This window comes from Fukomys damarensis, unplaced genomic scaffold, assembly GCF_012274545.1.
Source record: "Fukomys damarensis isolate Sample0158 unplaced genomic scaffold, DMR_v1.0_HiC HiC_scaffold_32, whole genome shotgun sequence".
Taxonomy (NCBI): domain Eukaryota; kingdom Metazoa; phylum Chordata; class Mammalia; order Rodentia; family Bathyergidae; genus Fukomys; species Fukomys damarensis.
The window spans coordinates 48,221,532-48,241,829 of NW_022900944.1; the positions used below are offsets into that span (position 1 = coordinate 48,221,532).

The 20,298-nt window shown below is 58.3% G+C and overlaps 2 protein-coding genes across 2 annotated transcripts in view; both read right to left on the bottom strand.

The window, feature by feature from the left end:
• Window positions 1-154: 154 nt before the first annotated feature.
• Window positions 155-6,104, bottom strand: Mvd (mevalonate diphosphate decarboxylase). The gene is made up of 10 exons (XM_010627529.2): window positions 5,962-6,104; window positions 3,387-3,457; window positions 3,090-3,204; window positions 2,832-2,978; window positions 2,541-2,740; window positions 2,361-2,435; window positions 2,066-2,284; window positions 1,737-1,852; window positions 1,035-1,143; window positions 155-860 (listed from the first exon to the last, which is right to left on the bottom strand). Exons 1-10 carry the CDS (start codon window positions 6,029-6,031, stop codon window positions 774-776), a joined length of 1,209 nt encoding a protein of 402 aa, XP_010625831.1. The 5' UTR covers window positions 6,032-6,104; the 3' UTR covers window positions 155-773.
• Window positions 6,105-15,624: 9,520 nt separating this feature from the next.
• Snai3 (snail family transcriptional repressor 3) overlaps window positions 15,625-20,298 on the bottom strand; it is a 7,260-nt gene continuing 2,586 nt past the window's right edge. Inside the window, exons 4-7 of the mRNA XM_033757919.1 lie at window positions 20,010-20,154; window positions 17,387-17,429; window positions 16,733-17,320; window positions 15,625-15,830 (exon numbers count right to left, since the gene is read on the bottom strand). Coding sequence (XP_033613810.1) covers window positions 15,625-15,830; window positions 16,733-17,320; window positions 17,387-17,429; window positions 20,010-20,154 — 982 coding nt within the window. The remainder of the gene's footprint in view (window positions 15,831-16,732; window positions 17,321-17,386; window positions 17,430-20,009; window positions 20,155-20,298) is intronic.

Below are 20,298 nucleotides of genomic sequence, written 5' to 3' on the forward strand. Positions count from 1 at the left end.
GGTCGGAACCAGGAGGAAGGGCGCTGGGGGCGCGGCCCAGTGGTGGGGATCGCACTGGGCCCGGGCGCACGGGCCTGGGGAGGAGAAGCCCCTGCCCTTGCGTCCCCAGGTGGCCTAGGCCAGGCTGCCCAGGAAGCAGAGGCAGAGGCAGAGGCGGTGGTAACCAACACCTTTATTCTGTGGTATGGGCTTTTGATTTCTTTTTAGGTATATGTTTTGATTTGTGGCAGGACTAGGGGTTGAACCCAGAGCTGTACATCCTCTGCATTTCTTTTTTTTTTTTTTTTTTTTTTTTTAGTGAGACAGGATCTAAGTCACTACATTACCCAGACTAGACCTGAACTTGCGATCCTCCTGCCTTAGCCTCTCAAGAGTGCTGGGGTGACAGGCATATGCCATCAGCTCAATATGTACTGGTATTTTTAAAAACATCCCATTCCCATTCGCACTGTGGCCTGAGTGCAGCGTCCGGGAGTCTCAGAGGTGCAGCTGGCTAGGTTTCCTGCCGGGAGCCCCACCGGAAGGCACCTCCTCAGGAGCCCCTGTCCTGCAAACCTCAGTACAGCAGCTGGGTCAGGGAGCCCCTCCACAGGGCTCAGTCCAATGCCCACCTGAGCGAAGTACCACAGGGAACCAGTGAGGCACTTGGGGGACAGCCGGCGATGACCAGGGCCACAGCTGAAAGCTCTGTGGGTACACATGTGGCCTCGCCATCACACCTGCCCCTGGTCCCAGCAAGCAGCTTGAGCGGCTGACAGCATACAGCAGCAGGCTCAGGCGGCCAGCCTGGGCTTTGGCAGGCCATCGGGCCCCAGGAGGTGAGCATCTGGGTCATTCAGGACTTGCGGCCCTGGGCCTACCTGGGGACGAACACCAGCACCAGATCACTGGTGACACAGGAGCCTTCTTCCTGGCTCTACCCACACCCTCAGTCCAGGCTGAGCCCCACCCTTGATGTCCGTGCCCCAGGCAACCAGTGCCCACACAAGGTGCCAAGGCCTGGCCCTGCAGAAGCCGCTATGCCTGGCACTCACCTGCGTGGCGATGACATACTGGACACCTCCAGGGGCAGGCTCCATGGCCAGCGTGGCCTTCAGCTCATCAGAGACAGGGACAGGTGTCACCGGCAGCCCCTTCAGAAACCTGGGGACACCGAGGCAGGAGTGTGTATGCATCCGCATGTGGGGGCACGGGGAGTGGGGCAACTGGAAGGCAGGGCCTCGGGCTGGTGGCTGCTCTTGGGAAGATGGGAACACAAAGGAACTGGAGACTCCTGTGCCCAACGTCACTTCAGAAAGAGGGAACCAGATTTGCTGGAATCATTTCTTTTTAAACGTCAGATATTGAACCTAATCCTCAGAATGCCCTGTGCGCTTCCTAATCAAAACCAAAACCACCATTTGCTGGGGCAAGGGTACACAGGGTCCCTAAGCACATGTGACAGTTCCCTCTTTTTCTTTTTTGTTTTTTTGAGGCAGAGTCTCAATATGTACATGGTGCAGGCTGGGTTCAAACTTGCAAACCTCCAGCCTCAGCTTCCCGGTGACAGGTATGTGCCACCATGCTGGCCAGGGGAGTGCTATTTCTGAGGCCTAGGGGAGACACGGGTACCATCACACGTACTCGTCCCCGTCTTGTGACCACCAGCTGGGAAAGCTGTGGCCCCCAGGAGCTCCTCGCAGGACACTGGCCCTGGGCCCCACCTGTCGCCTGGGAGGCCGGGGACCCACACTCACTTGTCCCCATTTGCCTCTGGGGGGAAGGCATGCCTCACAACGGCCACAATCTCAGCCATGGTGTCTTCCAGAGTGAAGAGCACAGCGTTGGGGCCCGCGTCAAATGTGTACGCCACCTGGAACCACAGTCGTCATGTGGCGTCCCCGCACTGCCCACCCCGGCCAGGCCACCTGCCAGGGACCAGGGGTCCACCTCACACGTGTCACTTCTGTCAGAACTCAGGAGGTGACAAGCGGTGACCCAAGGAGTCCTGCTACCAGCGCATTGGCCAGGAAATGAACACCTGGCATGGCCTGGAGCGCCACATCCACACCGCCGGGGACCACACCTTTGTCTGCCCGTGGTGGGCATTGAAGCGGTGCACCAGCTGCACGATGCGTCGGGATGTGTCGTTGAGGTAGGAGATGGGCGGGAAGGTGTCCAGGCAGGTGGCATGAAACTGGTTGCTGTCCTTCATGGTGAGCTCGGCGAAACCCGGGAAGTCTCGCTCCCGGACGCAGCGGGCCATCTCCACCATACGTGCCGGCACCAGTGCCTCGGCCCGGAACTGCAAGGCAGGCAGGTGTTCAGGGCGGCCAGGTCTGCCCCAGATGGGAGGACAGCCGGCCCGCCTCGGGCCTCACCTTGAGCAGGGCACTGGTCTGCACGCTGGTCTGCATGCCCACTGTGCTGCCCGTCGGCTTCCGCTCGGCGCTCACCTGACAGGAGGGAACACCGGGCCCTGTGCTCGCCACGCAGGATTTCTCCTGACCCCGTGGCTGGACCGCCCGCTGCCACTCTGACCCTCAGCCCACCCCACTCACCACCAGGATGAGGACTCGGAGCTGGGGCCAGTGCGACTCAGGGGCCACCTGCCGAGCAACACTGTCCTTGCCATCTGCCCGCTGCCCCATCTGCCACTCGACGAAGCCCCCGTACAGGCTGCGGCACGCGCTGCCTGAGCCCTGGCGAGCCACTTCCGAGAGGTCGTCCTCGACCCCATAGACTCGGGCCAGGGTGTAGGCTGCAGGCAGGAAGCGAGAGACTGGGGCCAGGCCGCGAGCCACTGGGATGGGGCTCTGGGCTGGCGGAGTGGGAGGAGCCAGGGCACTCACCCAGGCAGGCAAAGCCTGCTGCCGAGGAGGCCAGGCCTGCGGCTGTGGGGAAGTTGTTCACGGAGGCCACGTGCACCCTGTCGCTGAGGCTGGGGGGCGGCGGGTCCCCGTCTCCAGTGCTGGTGCGCTTCCGAGCCAGGCGGCGGACTGAGGCAAGGAGGCTGTGAGCCATGTAGCTCCTCCTGGCATCTCGCCCGCCCAGGCTCTTCGGGAGGGCACGGCCCCACCCCACTTCTCCCGCCTCCTTCTCCTACTCACTCTCCCTCAAGCAGGCCTGGAGGCGTGGCTGCCCCACATCCTCCTCCAGGCCATTCAGCCAGACCCGGTCCTCCGTGAAGTCCTTGCTGATGGCGGCCGTCGTGGTGGTTCTTAGCTGGGAGGAAAACCCAGTGCTGTCAGGGCAGGGACAGGCCTGTGCCCCACTCCCCAGCTTCCCTGGGGGAGCAGAAGGATGCGACAGGAAACTGCAGGTGGCACCAGGCGCCTGCTGGCTGGGAGTCCTGTGGGAGGCCCCCTCCTCCTGCTTAGGAAGGCGCCGGGCCCAGGGGCCCTCACCTGGTCCTGGTGCACAGTGACACTCAGAGAGGAGTTGAGGGGCAGGATCAATTCCTCATCTCGCTTCCCCCCTGGAAGGGACAACCAGAGATCAGTGAGTTCCAGCCCCCAGCCCCCCACCCCCGCTGGTGCTCCCTGCTGTCACACATCCCACTTGGCAATCCTGCTCTCTCCCTGCACAGTCGCAGGCCCTCCTGGGTGCCTCAAGGAGCTGAGGGCCAGCTGCCCATGGGTGCCACTGCTTCTGAGCACTCTTCATTCACCTACTCCACAAATCACCTGAGCGTGTTCAGGCCCTGAGTGTGCTCCTGATGGCTCTGGCCATCTTTCTACCTGCCCGTCTCCAGACAGGAGGCGGCTTACTGCACATAGTCGCCCCCTCCACCCAAACCCCTCTCCCGCTCTTGCCACCAGTGAGTACCATCCGTGGGCCGGAGGCTGTACCTCCAAGTCTCATTTCCAAACATCTGTCAAGCATGGACATGTCCTGTTCCCCTCCCCCACCAAGCACCACTGAAGCCCAGCTGCTGCTCCAAACCCTTGCAGGAAACACGAAGGCAATGGGGCCTGGGCTCAGTGGTAGGTGCCCCGCACCCGCAGGGAGACCGCGGAGCTGCTGCCCTGCCCAGGGCACCCAGCAAGGCCAGGAAGTGCTCAGCCACACCATGTCACAGCACGGCCCCCCATGCTGGAAGGGGGCGCTCCACCCTCCCCAGGAAGGTGCTGGGCTGTCTTCATCACAGGTCACCTGGACTTCACCCCACCAGCTGAAGAACCAGGCTGTGCCCAGTGCCCAGGAAGCGGGGTTCCGCTCCACGCTGCAGAACCAGGCTGCACCTGTCCCCCGTGCCCCATGGTGCCACACCCACAGCAGCTGTGCCAAGTCCCAGGGTCTCCGAAGCATGACCTTCAAGTTCACCAAAACCACCAGTCGCTGGGTGTGGTGGCACATGCCTATAATCCCAGCACTCGGGAGGCTGAGGCAGGAGGATCGCAGTGAGTTTGAGACCAGCCTGGGCTACATAGTGAGTTCCAGGTCAGTCTCAACTACATAGTGAGACCCTGTCTCAAAAAGCCAAAACAAACAAATAAAAAAACCACCTGTCACACCAGACAAAGGAGGCCCTCAAACTGCATGAAGAGGACAATCAGACAACAGATGCAGAAGGGTGGTCACCTGGCAAGAACCCCAAAGTAGCTGCGATGTGGACGCTTCAGGAAGCAGCCAGACACCAGCCTGAGACGCACGAGGGAAGTATCACACAGAAACGTGAGCACAGGATACAGAAGCTGAAATGAAAAGCTCAGCAGACAAACTCAGAAGGAGAGGAGGGAAAGGCCAGCAAGCCAGAGACATTCTACCCGGAAACAGCTCGACCCACACAGCAGCTCCAGGCAGGAGTCAGGACGTAGCACCATCGTGACGTGCACAGAGCGCTATGCAGGTTTAACCCAACTTGGGACCCCGCAGAATCCAAGCAAGCCTGCATGTCCACAGAGAAGTTATTCTAAAATGCATGAGCTGGGGGGGGGGTGGCGCACACCTGTAATCCTAGCATTTTGGAGGCTGAGGCAGGAGTATCACTGTGAGTTTGAGGCTGGCCTGGGCTACAAGGCCAACTCGAACTACATAGTGTACAGAAATGCAACAAAACACCAGAATAACTACTCTATTTTGAAAAAATGAGTGGTTGGGATCAGCCCTACCCTACTTCAAGATTCACCATATAGCTGCAGCAATCCAAGCAGTGTGGCAGTGTCAGAAAGATGGACACAGACAAACATAGGCCTCAGGAGCAAGAGAACCTAGAAACAGACCCACATGAAATTATATGGAGGAAGAGGACAACTTTTCAACAAATGTCTCTGAAATAATGGAACACCTATGGGTGGTTAAAAAAGGAACCTCAGCATACACAAAATAACTCAAAATGGGTTACTGACCTAAATGTAAAACTATACAATTAAAAAAAAAAGGCACACCCATAACCCTGGCACCACGGGAGGCTGAGGGAGGAGGATCACAAGTCTGAGCCCAGCCTGGGCAACTTAGAGATTTAGCAAGACCCTTACTCAAAAACAGAAAAGGGCTGGAGTACTGTAGCTCAGTGGGAAGGCCCTGGAATCAATCCCCAGTACCATCAAAAGGAAAAAAAGGCCAAAAGAGGAGTCAGTTCACCGAAAGCAACAAACGCAAATGCACAGGAAAGATGGTGCACATCTTTGGCCATCAGGGAAATGCAAGTCAGAGCCGCAAGGAGGCAACGATGCCCAGTTGTCAGAGGGACAGCGATGGTGCCCACGGCAGCTGCGGGGCAGGGATGGACCCAGGGCTTGCGCGCGGCCCTGCGTGGAACCCGGCGGCCGCACCACGCCCTCGCGGCAACAGGCTCTCCCACACCTGTGCCTCCCTGGCTGCCCAGATCTGGAGGCCGCCGAGGAGCGGGCGCGGTGGAGTCGGGCTGCCCTCGACACGCTCCGATCCACGGGGACCCGGCCACCGGTCACCACTGAACCTGCAGCGTCTCTATCGGGCGCCTCGTTTCCCCACCCAGGCGCTGGCCGTGGCACTCACAGTACTTGATGACCGCGATGTTGACCGGAGCGGTGCAGGTGACAGCCAGTAGCGACTGGTCGGAGGGCATGGTCAAGCAGTCGGAAGTCCAGAGCCGAACCACCGCGAGTCAGGCAGGAACCCGCCGGGCGGGCGCTTCATCTCACGCGCTGCCACGTGATTGGCCTGCGCGGTCCTGGATGCTCGCACACAGTCCAATCCTCGGCCGTCTCGACTCACACCCCACCTCTCAGCCAATGGCTGACATCGGACGATGGGCGGCCGACGCTGAGCCCGCCCTCGCTTACCTGAGTGCACGGCCCAAGTGTGAGCGGGGCGGAGTCTGCGCAGGCGCTGAGCGTTCGCGGGGGCGAGATCCGTTCCGGTGTAGGCTCTACGCAGGCGTGAGGTGGGGATCTCGGAGGTGGACCCTACGCTCTGTAGGCGGGGGGAGCGGGGCTGAGTGGGGTTACTGCTTAGCCCTGGGTCTTCCTTTCACCCGATTCCCCTAAGCCTACCGCTCACGGCGGTCCATTTGGGGCTTCTGCCGCTGGGGTCTCTTGCGCCTGCATCTTGGGATCCCCACTATCCTCATCCTGAAGTCCCCTGCGCGCCTGCTACTGGAGTCTCTGTATCCGCATCCAGGTCTTCATCGTGAGGTTCCTTGCACCCGCATCCTGGAGTACCCACGCCCCGCCAGGCCATCTCTTGCAGCGGGGGTTTGAGGGGGTTATTGATGGATGAGCTGAGTCCAAGATAGATCGGCTTCCCCACCCCCACCCCCGTCAGCAAGGATTTTGGATGGACACATTTGTAGGTATTTTGTTTTTACTGTAAAATATACAGAGCAAAAAAACCTGAGTATGCAGCCAAGGGTGGTGGTGCACACCTGTAATCCCAGCACGGGGGAGGCAGAGGCAGGAGGTCACCATGAATTCATGACCAGCCTGGACTACATAGTGGACCCTGCCTCACCCCCCAAAAAATAAAAACCGGCCCAAGGGTGTAGCTCAGTGGCACTGTGCCTGCCTGACAAGCTCAAGGTCCTGAGTTCGATTTCTGATACTGGAAAAAAAAAACAAAACACTTAAGTATGCATTCAGGGGTAGTAAATCACCACCGTCCCTCTCCAGAATTTTCTCATCATCCCTAACAGAAGCTCTGTCCGTTAGACACTGACTTTCCATTTCCCCCTTTCCTTTTTAAAAATGTATGTTTACCTTTTTTTGGTACTGGGGATCTAACTTGGGTCCCTGCGCTTGTGAGGCAGGCAGCAGAACCACTGAGCTAAATCCCCGGCCCTGTATGTTTACTTTTAAAACAGCTCGGATTTCAGAGACAGAGAAGTATAAAAGCAGAAGTCTCCGCCTGGGCCCTGGACACCTCTGCTCCCGGAAACACTGGTGTTAGGAATCCTTCGCCATCTGATGTGTGGTAGGAGCAAGCAGTTGTTTCCTCTCCATCTCCCTCTTATGTGCTTTTGAAGATCATCCCCATGTGTGCCAGAGGTGCTTCCTCCTGCCATCCTTCTAGCTACTCCACAGTTCGTGTCTCAGCCCCTCGGTGGACAGTCTTTTTTTTTTTTTTTTTTGGGTGCCGGGGATCAAATTCAGGTCCTTGCGCCTGGGACAGAACCACTGAGCCAAATCCTTGCCTGGTAGACAGTGTCTTGCTGGCCCTAGGAGTGGTGCTTTGCAATGTTTGTTTGTTTGTTTGTTTTTTCCAGTACTGGGGATTGACCTCCGGACCTTGCACTTGCAAGGCAGGCACAGCACCACAGAGCTAGATCCCAGGCCCTTGCCACCAGTTTCATGAAAGTGCATTTCTGGGGGAAAAACTCCTGGAAGGGCAGCCGCTGGCCAAGCTCTTTGTGCTCAGGTGGTTTTGGTAGCTGTGGGCAAGCTGCCCCCTCTGGAGGGGGGACAGTGGCTAACTCTCCACCAGAGTAGGGGAGGGTGGACAGGCCTGGCCAGCAGTCTGATGGGCAAAAACTGGTATTTTGCGTTGTTCATATTTGCATTTTAGATGGCTGGTGTTTTTATTTTCTCCTTTGATCACTTTAGTTTCACAAAAAGCCACTGATGTCTTGAGCCTCTTCCACATGGCGGCAGGTGTCACTGCCTCGGTCATTTTCACAGCTGAGTAGTATTCTGTGGTATGGGTGGATCATGGTCATCTGCTACTGGAGTAGCATTAGGCTATCTCCGTGTTCTGTTCTGTCTTTTGATTCTTTGACACATTTTTCTTTTTGTTCTGTACAAAGATAGATGGCTGTACTCGGCCCTGGCTGGCTGACCCTGCTCTGGGACACAGCAGTCCCCGTTGTGGGGCCAGCTCCCCTATGCCTGGCTCTCATTCCCCAGTTACCCGGAAGCCCACTGGGGCCTGTCGTTCCCCTGTACACCATGGACCAAGGAGCTTGTCCCAGCTCAGTCCTCCCACCCTTGCCATCCTGTGGCCTCTGGAGCACCTGCCTGGGCTTGCTCTTCTCCTGCACGTTTGTTGCTAGAGTCACTGCCCTCTTTATAGGATGAATTGAGGGTTGGGGAGATACAGGCAAAGGGTAAAACAAGTGATGTTGCTATGACAGGGTTGTTGGTGACAAGGCACCTGCTGGTGTCCTGGGAAAAGAGAACCAGGGGGGTGTTGGTAGCAGAAATGGCAACATGAGTGTTTGAAAGAACACGTGCGCCAGGTGTGGAGGTGCACGCCTACAATCTGGGCACTAAGGACTGCAGTTTGGGCCCAGCCTAGGCAACCTGCTGACTTAGCAAGACACTGTCACCAAAAAAAAAAAAAAAAAAAAAAAGTGAAAGGGCTGGGGATGTAGCTCAGTGCAGAGGCCCTGGGTTCAGTCCCCAGTGTGGGGAAAGCCAAGAGCACATGTGTCCCAGAGCTGGTGAAGTGGGCAGCTCCCCAGGCTCCAGAGCCTTCTTCCCTCTCTTTTAAGGAAGTCTGTAATTTCCTGATAACCACAGAAAAAGGTGCCAAGGCTGCATCTCTTCCACGTCTCCTGCAGCATCTGCACCCCCAGCTCACTCTCAGAGCCCTGTTGAGCTCCGAGTTAGGCTGTTTTCTGTTACTGCAGTAAAATCCCCAAGGTAGGGTGCTTACGAGGAAAAGAGGTGTCTTTTCCGTTCTGGAGGTTAAAGGTGCACAGCAGATGGCATTGCAATGGCAGGAGCATGTGCCAGGCAGAAGTCACAGTGCCAGACCAGACCTGAGGACAATCCAGGCTCAGTGCAGTGACCACTCTGGAGGGCAGGGTCGCTCACACCTGCCCTCTGAAGCAGAGGTCCTCATCCAGCATTCAGACCTCAGGTCAGCCCGCAGTGTGCCTGGTGAGCAAAGGGTTGTGTGCAGGGTTTGGCACCCTCGCATGAAACAGTAAAGAGCGAGACGTGAGACCAGGCCCTGCAGAGCCACCCAAAAGTTCTGTGGCTGGAAAGCCACTGAGAGCTTGGCTTCCATCAGGACATATGTGACTATCCTGAGGTGAAGGCACTTCGGGAAGGTCACAGCAGAGCATGAACAGGTACCAGGACACTGCCCAGGACCCGGGGCCCTTGGTGTTCTGCAGTCTGGAGACCCTGCGCTGTGGAGCAGGCTGCAGAATCCACCATGAAGCAGCTGCATCTGGAGTCGGGTGTGGCACAGGCCTGGGGCACCACACACAGGAGGCTGGGACAGGAGGCCCACAGGTTTGAGGTCAGCCTGGCTTACAAGAAGCCTTCTCTCAAATAACACAAAAAAAGAAAGCCAGGCAAGGTGGTGCACACCTATAATTACAGCACTGGGAAGCTGAGCCAAGAGGATTGCTACAAGTTTGACGCCAGCCTGGGTTACATAGTGAGTTACAGGCCAGCCTGAACTACGTATCGAGACGGAAGTACATAGCAAGACCTTGTCTGAAAAAACAAAAACAGGCCAGGCGTGGTGGCACAGATTTATAATCCCAGCACGGGGAGGCTGGGGCAGGAGCATTGCCAGGAGTTCAAGGTCAGCCTGAACTACATTTCAAGACCCTGTCTCAAAAACAAACAACGAAACCAACAGCAACCACCAAAAAAAAAAAAAAAAAAAAAAAAAAAAAACAGAGGGAAGGAAGAAAGATCTGTATCAGGACAGTGGAAGGAAGTAAAAGGAGATGGGAGCCTCAGAGGTCGGACAGGAGCAGAGCTCCAGATTGCCACCGCCCGGCCTGACTGATCACAGTAGGTCCATCCTCAGCGTTCTCGAAACTGCAAACTAATTGGCAGGAACAGAAAACCAGGGGTTTCCGGAGTGGCTCCGTGGGAGGTGGGGAGCCCCACTCACAGAAGAGGTGCAGAGTCACTGCTGGGAGGAGCTTGTGGCACAGCGCGTGTCTAGTGCCAGCCCAATATCGCGCACACACGTGTGCACATGCGCATCAAGTACAACACAGCCGTGTAAATGTCCCACCCAGTGACGTCTTGGTGAGGCCCTCAGAGGAGGCATCATGGTTTCAGCCTGGATCACTTCCTGTCCCCTGGTCTGGGATCACTCATGTGCTCTCCCTGCAGTCACATACGTCATCTTTGTCGAATTGCTGACCTGAAATGATTTGTTTTTCAATTTTGGAACCAAAATAGACTCTGCAAGTCAGACAGATGCACACTGGGGCTCTGAAATGAATAAACCAGCTCTGGTGAGGACTCCTGGGGGAGAGTTTCACCCAGGCCAGAAGTTGGGGTCCTGCGAGGGGCCCCCTGCCCCTGTCATCTCTACACTCGGCCCCAGCACAAGCTAGCAAATGCTGTGAGAGCCAGAGCAGAGGAGAGGGAGGCACTTGAACCGCCAGCCATGTGCGGCAGGCCTCACCCTGGGCCTTCGGACAGACTGAGGGAGAACTGAGGCCCTCAGGATGGGCCGGGCAGTGGACTGGTGGAAATAAAGAAACACGTGGCCACAGCACACAGGATGCCGGGACCGAGGGCAGCCAGCAGGAGGAGACCTGCCTGTGTCCTGCGCGGAAGCAGTGACTGGCGGAGGTCACAGTGCCCTGGGCATCAGCTGCTCCCTACAGCCCCGAGGCAGCCTGGCACCCTCTAGTGGCTTCAGCTGCCAACCTGCATGCCTAGTGGCTGGGCTGTGGCCAGTGCAAACGCCTGGGGCCTGCCCCCTGCTAAACAGAAGGGAAGGGCTGAGGTGTTCCTGCAGCATGGGGCATGGCTGGGCCTGCTGTGTGCCTGATTCTGTCCCAGGCCGGCTCCACCCAGAGACCCCACTCGGGTCATACTGCCGGGCCGGGCTCCGTTTGCCTTTCCAAGTAAACCATGAGACCCTTTTGCTTCCTGGCTCCGCCTGTGACCTCCTCCCCCTCCTCAGACTCCCGCCGTTGTGCAGACTTGCAGCTGTGTGAGGTCCGGAACCTCACGGGCTCCAGCTCCTTCAGTGTCCGGGTCTCCTCTGCCCAGCGCAAAGCCGGGAGCCTCCAAGTCCCCGTGGGTCCCTTCTGCTCCCTTCCCAGTCGCCCTGGCCATCTGGCCGCGCACCCCAGCCCAACTCGTGGAACGGGGTTTGACTTCCTGCCCAGGTGCCCTGTTGGCTGCCTTCACCATGGAAGGGATCTCAAATTTGTTAGGGAGCAGTCGTACTGTTCAGGGACGAAAAGGACAAATGAGCCCTGCTGCGCATGCTCCCGCCCCCACCCTGGGTCTGCTCTCTGCATGACCTTTGACCCCATGCCTAAACTCTCTGCACATCCCATTGCTAGGAGAGAGGTGGGTGGCCCTGCCACCCGTGTGACAAAGCTCTTTGCCCAGGGTCTGCTGTAGCTTCAGCGGGAAGCATGGCCTTGCATTGCATTTTTGGATTTTTGTTGTTGCTGTTTGTGAGACAAGGCCTTGTTGTATACTCCAGACTGTCCTCGAACTCAGAGTGATCCTCCTGCCTCAGCCTCCCAAATGCACCACCACATCCAACCTTCACTGTGTTTGCGAAGATATCCAACTCCATCTCAGCTGGGTCCTCCCTGCGCCCCCAGACATGGCTGCCACTCCAGAGGGGCCCTGCACTGTGCAGACCCTGTAGGGGCTGGCGAGCCCAGGTTGCCCCCAACGACCTCTGTATGCGCCAGTCCCTTCCTCCCGTCCCTGGGACACACCACTCCCTGCCTGGCTCTGACCACAGGGCTTGGGACGAGCTGCTGCCCAGGCTCCATGCTGAGGGGTGGCCTGCAGACACTGACAGGAGCCTGAGCCGGAAGCTCTGGGTCTAGCAGGAGATTAAAAAGTCCAAAGCTGAACTGTGGACCTCACCGTGTGGCAGAGCCCAGTGCTGCTCTCCTCAGAGACACTAGGCCCCCACATCCCTAGGGCACTGTCCAGTGTCATGGGACCACTGTGCTTCAGGACACGTGGGGCACCTGGAGGCCACCGTGGTCTTCGAGGGTGCTCTGCTGCCCCCGTGGTCCTGGGGACTGTGAAAGGGAGGGACACCTTGTGACACCAGCACAGAAGGGTAAACGGGCACGTCTGAAGAGCCCTGTGACTGGGTCACCTGTGGAGGGTCACGGGTATCCTGGGCCTCATGCCTGTCCCCTGGGAGGAAGCAGGGTGGGTATTTTGTACTAGAGATTGTGTCTTCCTTACAGGTGGTCACAGGCTCATCCTCAGGGACGGGACAGAGGAGCAGCTGAGGAGAGGAGGTGATGGGCTAGGCGGAACCCTAGGGTTGTTTTGAGGCAGGGTCTTGCTAAATTGCTTCTGTTGGCCTCAAACTTGAAATCCTCCTGCCTCAGCCTCCTGAGTAGCTGGGATTACAGGTGTGTGCACCACTGTGCCTGCCGAGGCTGAAGGTTTGCTAAGGTTGCAGCTCTCCTGAGCACGCTTCCCTGCCCTGTTTATTTGGCATTCTCTAAATTCTGATGCAGGAGGTGCCACAGCTCCTCTTCTGCAGTTGGGGAAATGCAGCTGTGTGAAAAATTCAGCAATAGGAGAGCTCCTAGTCTGTTCCTGCTGGCATACATGCGTGAATGCGTGTGCCACAGGATCTCACCATGTGAGATCATGTTCAGGCTGGACTTGGACCGCACGCGATCTTCCTGCCTCAGCTTCCCAAATGCTGCCATTACAGGTGTGTGCCACCATACTCTGTAGCACAGCCTCTTGCCACCCCTCAGGACATCCCACATCCAGAGGCGGGCAGGCTGGAAACTTGTGTTCCACTGATCGCTGCCAGGGAGCTAAATTTAGGCCTGTGGCAGAGCCAGGAGTGGGCTTTGAGCGTAGATAGCAGTGAGGGGCTATTTTCAGGTGCCCAGAGGACCCCGCCTGGCCTACTCCAGGCCAGGTGCTATTTATAGACCCCTGGCCTCTGGGAAGGGACCACAGCAATGTAAGCCCTGCTCTGTACCCAGGAGTGGGCCGATCCGGGGAGGCCCGCTGCCGACACACCTGCTGCGGGGGGCTGGGCTCTGGGTCCAAGTCACCCTCCTCCCAGCATGAGGGGTGGGTGGTCGCAGGAGAGGTGCCAGGTCCTTCTGTCCCCATCCACTGGCCCACTACCCGAATGCTAGACCTCTGCATTCCCTGCATCTAAATGTACCGAAACCCCTGCTTCCACCTCCCTTCTGGTCCTGGGCACCTCGGCCGCCCCTCCCTGCCTTGGCATGGGAAGATCTCTGACTGTGTGCCTGGGAGTTGGCTTGGAAGACCTGGACTTGTGAGGCGCCAGCACACCTGAGTCCAGGTGGGCTGGGCAGCATAGTGAACCTGTCTCAAAATGAAACATTTAAAAAGCGCTGGGGTTGGGGGCAGTGTGGCTCAGTGGTGCCATGCCTGCCTTGCAAGCTCAAGGTCCTGAGTTCGATCCCCGGACGGGGGGATTGGGGATACTGATTAAAAGGGCTGTGGCTGTAGCTGAGTATGCAGATTCTGGGCTCAACCCCCAGTACCACAAGGAAAGAGGGGCCCTTCCAGGGGGTTCAGTGCGTGATGCTGGGTGGAAAAGGATGCAGGAAGGGGCCCGTAAAAGGGCCCAGAGAAGGGCTGGCCACGCCACTGCAGCAGAGGGTCATGAACGGGTGCAGACACTCTTGTGGTTTCCAGTCAAGGTGCTGAGAGGCTGAAAGGACCTGGGTGAGTCACTAGGTGAGTGTCCCTAGTGCCAGCCATGTGGCTGCAGCACAGGTGTCCCGGGGGAGCTGGCCGGCACTGTGTGACCTCAGCCTGCCTCACAAGGTGGAAAGTCTCCTCCATTCATTCTGGCCAGGCCCCTGGCAGGACCGGTGCCCTCACCCCGCTCTGCGACACTCCCCACACGGCCCTGCCCTCCACCAGCCAGATATAAATATCAGCCCATTTTCCATGGGCTGGTCCTGCAGGGAAACATTCGGCTTTATTTTGGGGCTGTGAAATTCCCTTCCTTCATACCGACAGGTGCAGCAGCCCCATTTAGATGTGGGGCCCCAGAAATAGACGCGACCCACAGCACCGCTTCCTCCAGGCACCTGGATGCGACTGGGGAGCCCCCCGTGCCCCTACATGGCGTGGGGTCCCACCTTCCCGGCCCAGGTGCTGTGGTTCCTGCCTTTTCCCTGGCAGAGAGTGGTGAGGAGACCAGAGGGAAGGGTCTCCAGCAAGTCACCTCAGTGGAACCCACTGCCCCACCTCCGCAGAGGGAGGGAGGGAGCGGGAGACAGCGCGAGGACCCATGGGTGCTCAGTTGACCAGGGTGGGCACAGCCCCCCAAATCCTTGCTGAAGTCCTAACCCAGCCCCTCAGAGTTGAGCTTGGGAGCACCACAGGGTGGGTCCCCAATCCACGGACTGGTGATCTTATAGAAAGAGAGGAAAGGGGACTAGGAGACCAGGGATAGCCACCTTTGGGGCACATTTGCCCCAGAACTGTTGCCTGGCCCCACCTGTGGTGCACAGCTCCCTCTAGGCCCTGGGAGGCAGTGAGCCTGGCTTTCTCAGTGCATCATCAGGCTGGGCTGCAGGGCAGCTCCAAGGGTCACCTTGGCCCAGGGCACCGGTGGCATCACCCGGTTTCCTCCAGGATCCTCAAGGCTCAGTGCCTCTCTGGGCCTGGCCAGCATCCATGGGGCTGAAACTGCAGGTGGCGACACCAGCCAGGACTCCTGCCAGACTTGGCCTGGAGCAGCTGAAGGGTGAGCCGTGAGGAGAAGGCACCACATGTATGTGGTTGTGGCAGAGCTTTTGGAATGTTCTAGAATGTTCTCTCGTAGGAGGCTGACAGCCCAGGCACCTCAGGGTGAGAGGGGAGCCACCAGAGGTGCTCAGGTCACATTCCTTGGTGGGGCCGCAGGTGGAGGTGCTGACAGCAGGACAAGTGTCTCTTGGGCCCCCCCCCCACTGTCCTCTTGGCAAAGGTGTCAGGGCTCCTTGCTTGGGTCTGGTTATCCCCTCCACATCAGGTTGAGCTGGCCAGAGCTAGGGATGCTCCTCTGCCTCAGTGATGCCACTCAGCCAGGTGCAGCCACCCCGCTGTCCCAGCCAAGTCCTCCACCCGACCTGAGCCCTTACAGGCACCACGTTCCCTTCACTCCTCCCACTGTTCTTGCTGAGTCCTTCCAGGGAAGGCACCTAGCTGGCCGCTAGCAAGCTGCAGGACACTGGGTGGGGCCTGCTGCAGGGGAGGGCAGGCCTCTGTCTTCCTGGACCCCAGTTGACGGGGGCTGTCCAAGGCCAGCCGGCCCTCAGCTCTCGGGGCAGGGGGGACCCTCAGGGGCTAGGCAGCAGCCGGCTTCCTCGTGCCGTGTCAGGAGGGACATACGGGAGAAGGTCTTGCCGCAGCCCTTGCACGGGTACTTCTTGGTGCCGGAGTGCGTCTGCTGGTGTGCCCGGAGATTGGAGCGGTCAGCGAAGGCCCTGCTGCAGTGGGGGCAGGTGTAGGGCTTCTCACCTGCAGGAGGAAGGCAGGGCCAGGTGAGCGGCCACAGAGGTACAGCCATGAAGTGTCCTGCCCGTCTGTGGGTGACCTGCTCCTCCCTTCTACTGCTCGTGAGCACCCAGGGTCATGGCTCCTTGTGATAGGCAGAATGTCACGCAGCCCAGACCCAGCATCAAAGGCCCCCACATGAGGGCTAAAGTGGTCGCTGGTTCTCAGGGTTCCACGGAGGCCACCCAGATCCTAGCCGCTCGGTCCAGTGAGAGATGCTGTAGGAGCCTCTGGCTGCTGGCCAACAGGAGAGGAACCCAGGGCTTGGGACAAGGGCCTTCTGTTGGGATCCTGGCCCCAAGATGACCCTGGCAAGACAGCAGGAAGGGGCCCTGAGAAACCACTATCCAGCCCTGCAGTACTATGGAGCCCCAAGACACCAGCTGGTATCCCCATGGGACCGGCCAGCTGGGCAGGCGGGCTACATGTCCCCAAGTCCTGGGACTCGCCTCTTGCTGTCCTGATGCCCAGGCCACCTTCCTCTCCTTCTTACTGCCCCAGGCCCAAGATTCTGCACTCTGAGCTTTGCCCACACCCCACTCGTGCATCTGTGGCTTGGTTTAGAAACAGGATCTTTGCAAATATAATCAAGATGGGGCTGCTCGGGAGCTGTAAGCCCGCATGACTGCTGTTGGTGTCCTCACCGCGGAGGGACACGTGGGCACAGACACACAGGGGAGGCAAAGGCAAAGGGATATGGCCGTGGCTGAGGACTGGGGCAGGTGCTTGCCAGGGCAGAGGCAGGAGGGTGACCCTGCCCAGAGCCTCTTGGGACAGCGTGACCCTGGAGGGTGCACGTCCGTCCACACTTGTGTGTGGGACTTGGTGTACAGAGGGTAATGTGGGGCCCTGTCCTCCTGTCCCACCTGTGTGGGTCCGGATGTGGCCCTGCAGCAGCCAGGGCCTGGAGAAGGCCTTGCCACACATGCTACACACGCACGGCAGCGTGTGGGTGCGGATGTGCATCTTGAGGGCACCCAGGCTGCCGTACTCCTTGTCACAGTGCTTGCAGGTGAAGACGCGCCCGGCCTGCAGGTGGCACTGCAGCTGCTGGTGCCGGGCCAGCCCGGCTGTCGTGTGGTAGGCCTTGTGGCAGTGCCCGCACTCGAAGCCTCCGGGGGCTCGAGGGGCCCCCATGGCCCCGAGCAGTTTGTCTGGAGACCCGTATGCATGGGGGTGCAGGATCGGGGGCCAGCGTGTGGGCAGCAGCAGCAGTGGGGGCAGGTTGAGGTGGTTCAGGCTGTCTCTGAGGGGGAAACTAGGGGCCCGGGCAGCCCAAGGGCCCCCCAGGCCAATCTCTGGGGCATTTGGCCCAGGGAACCCCAGAGCTTCCTCTTGATGAGGCAGGAGGGGCAGGGAGATGCAGGTGACAGCTGAGGTGTAGTCCCAGGGCCGGGGCAGGTCGCTGAGCGTGGATGGGGCCTCCTTGTGGGGGAAGCAGGTGCCATTGCCTTCTGGGGGACGGGAGAGAGAGAACAGAAAGGTGAGGACAACTGGACCCAGCTTTCAGACTTGCTCACCTGCACCCACACACCCTGAGAAGTGCCAGTGTCCAGACCCAAGCTGAACAAGACACAGGCACCCCACAGCGTGTGACCACTACAGCCAGGGTCCTGGCCCCAGAATCGGGAGTGTGCCCCAGGTAGAGAACAAATCCAGCTCCATGTTAAAAAATGGAAACAGGAGGGCTGGGGATTTAGCTCAGTGGTTCTGCCGCCTGCCTCGCAAGCACAAAGACCTGAGTTTGATCCCTGGTACCAAAAAAAAAAAAAAGGAAACAAAGCTCTTGTAAATAAGGAGGGGAAGAGGGTCAAGTGGAGGGGAGAGGGACGGAAAACAAGAAGCAAGATCTATCAGGTACAGGTACAAATCCCTTATGATGAATGTTATCATTATGTATACCTGAAATGTACCAATAAAACAAAAAACAGCCATGTGCCATGGTGCACATCCATAATCCCAGCACTTGGGAGGCTGAGGCAGGAGGATTGTGAGTTTCAGGCCAGTCTGGGCTACAGAGTTCAAGGCCAGGATCACAGAGTGAGATTCTGTCTCAAAAAAAAAGGAAAAAAAGAAAAGCAAAACGTCCCCCAGGCACAATGCAGCTCTCACAGGGTGGCAGAGCTGTCTCTGTGCCCCAGCCCAGCCACAGCACAAGGTCAGAACCCTGGGCCGGAGGCGCCAGGGTGAGTGCTGCCACCCACCCCCACAGCAATTAGCTCCAGCGCCCCATAGTCCCCCCGGTGGCGTCTCCCTGTGTGTATCACCATGTAGCCAACTCCTCTGCATGCACCGGCAGCAGCTCACTGCTCTGTAACACGTGGAGACACGCTCTGCTGGGGCGGGGGCGGGTTCTTGGGCTACGGCCCCCACCCAGGCAACACCAGCACCCTGCCAGCGTGACTGGTCCCAGCAGCTGTGAGCCCTGCCTTCGCCGGCCAGAGCAGCAGCCTGAGACAGGGAGATCAGGCCACAGGAAGGGGGAGTTCTGGACTCCCCAGGGCCCAAATCACAGACAGCCCTGCGTCCATTTATTCTTCCATGGCGCGGAGATGACTCTGGGCCCTGTACCTCCATCCTGGAGCTTTGGGAAGAGAAAGATGACTCGCAGAGTGGTAGAAAGTACAGTACTTGCAAGTCAGGTATTTGATGAGGAACCAGCATCCATAATATATAAAGAATGTTTGCAACTCAACAACAAAAAGACAATACAATGCAAAAAAGGGAGAGATGAGGATAGCCATCTCTCTATAAAAGAGGCCCAAGCGGCCGAATAACCACAGCAAGTCATCAGAAAAACTCAACCAGACCACAGCAAGACCCACCTCACACCCTCTTGGGTGGCTTAAAATTAAGGGAAAAAATAGGTGTTGGTGAGGATGAGGAGAAAGAAGGAAGGTTTTCTGTCTCTCCGCACCTTCACCTCCTCCACCCTGATTTTCCTGAGTATAAAATCAGCACATCAGGTTTCTGTCCTCCCAGAGGGAGAGGTGACAGACACAGTCCAAGGGGGTTCTGGAGAGATGGTGCCCGCCCAGTGGATGCAGAAAGTCAAAGTCACTGTCCCTCCAATGGTCTCCCAGGCCTGGCCCCTCCCTAGCCCTAGGCATCAGCCAGTTAAACGCTGTGGCCCTGAGCACATCACAAAGGCAGAGGCAGGAAAGGAGGCCTACACTGGGTAGGAGTAACTGGGGCATCTGCTTTTTTCTTCCTTTCCGGTTCTAGGGTGGGAACTCAGGAGCCCTGTAGTACTGAGCTACATGCCCAGCCCTTTGAAATTTTCTATTTTGAGAAAAGTTGCTCACTAGATTGCCCAGGATGGCCTTAAATTTGCAGTCCTCCTGCCTCAGCCTCCTGAGTCACCAGGATTAGAGGTGCAAGTCCCTTCCTGCAGCTGGTTCCAGCAGGCTTCTGAGTTCCCTTCTGTTTCAGGGATCCCCGAGCCCTAACCAGGCACTTGTTTAAAAGGTGGGCAAGCCCCAGACCTCAGCACCTCAAGTCTATTCTGGGGGGCAGGGGTGCAGCTCAGCTCACCAGGCAGTGCTTCCCTAGCAGGCAGTAGGCCTTGGGCTCCAACTTCAGCACCCCAAATAACGCAAAACAAAACATAAATCCCTAACTATGACCTGTGTAAATTCAATTTTACATCACATCTAAATCTGTCCACCTATCTAATTGAGGCTAAAGCTTCACTCGCTGTGAACACTCATCCTAGCCGTTTCTGCGCTAGTTTCCTTCACACAGGTGGAGGTGGCCCCTCATTAAACTGATTTAGTTTTGAGAAGAGGGAGCCACATGGCACCCCCTGGTGGCAGCCTGAGCTGAGAGACTGATAGGGTCTCCCAGCCTGGGGGACTGGCCCCGGCTCACTGTCTGGGGGCCCTGGTCTCCGTGATTCCAGGCCCTGCGCAGTGGGGAGGGGAGTTGTGTCTTCCTCCTGAGGAGGAGCCACAGACCTGTGGGGCTGAGCCCGGGAGGGGAGAGCTGGGGAGCCAGGCTAGTGGGGGCTGCTCTGCCTACCCTATGTCTTGGACCTGCCAGGGGGCCCCTGAGTTGTCTGAACTGCATGAGGATGGCCAGTGGGCTCCTGGAGTGAGGGCAGGTCATGGGGAGGCCACAGGCAGGGCCCAGCAGGACAGGTACCTGGGGGACCCAGTGGTCCCCCATCTCCTTGTTTCCACCACCCCTGCCAGGATGCTCTGGGGCCACCTGCCCCAGCTCTGACAGGTCTCCCTCTCCCTCCACCAGCTTGGGACAAGAGTCAGGACTCTGGTCCCAGGGGCTTTCTCTGGGGTGTGACGGGCCAGTGCCTGGCCGGTCTCCCGCACCCTTGCAGCCGCCTGCCCAGGAGATGACACAGGGTCGGTGCTGGGCTGCGGTGGTGGGTGGGCGGGGGTCCGCAGGAGGCGGCTCCCTCTCACCTGGCACAGGT

Bases quoted from the DNA above. Each gene is read 5' to 3' on its own strand.
- Mvd (XM_010627529.2), bottom strand. From the start codon at position 6,031: ATGCCCTCCGACCAGTCGCTACTGGCTGTCACCTGCACCGCTCCGGTC. The intron at 2,741-2,831 runs GTGAGTGCCCTG...TCCTGCCTGCAG, and splicing joins AGCAGGCTTTGCCTGCCTGG to CCTACACCCTGGCCCGAGTC. The intron at 861-1,034 runs GTGAGTGCCAGG...GTTCGTCCCCAG, and splicing joins AGTATGTCATCGCCACGCAG to GTAGGCCCAGGGCCGCAAGT.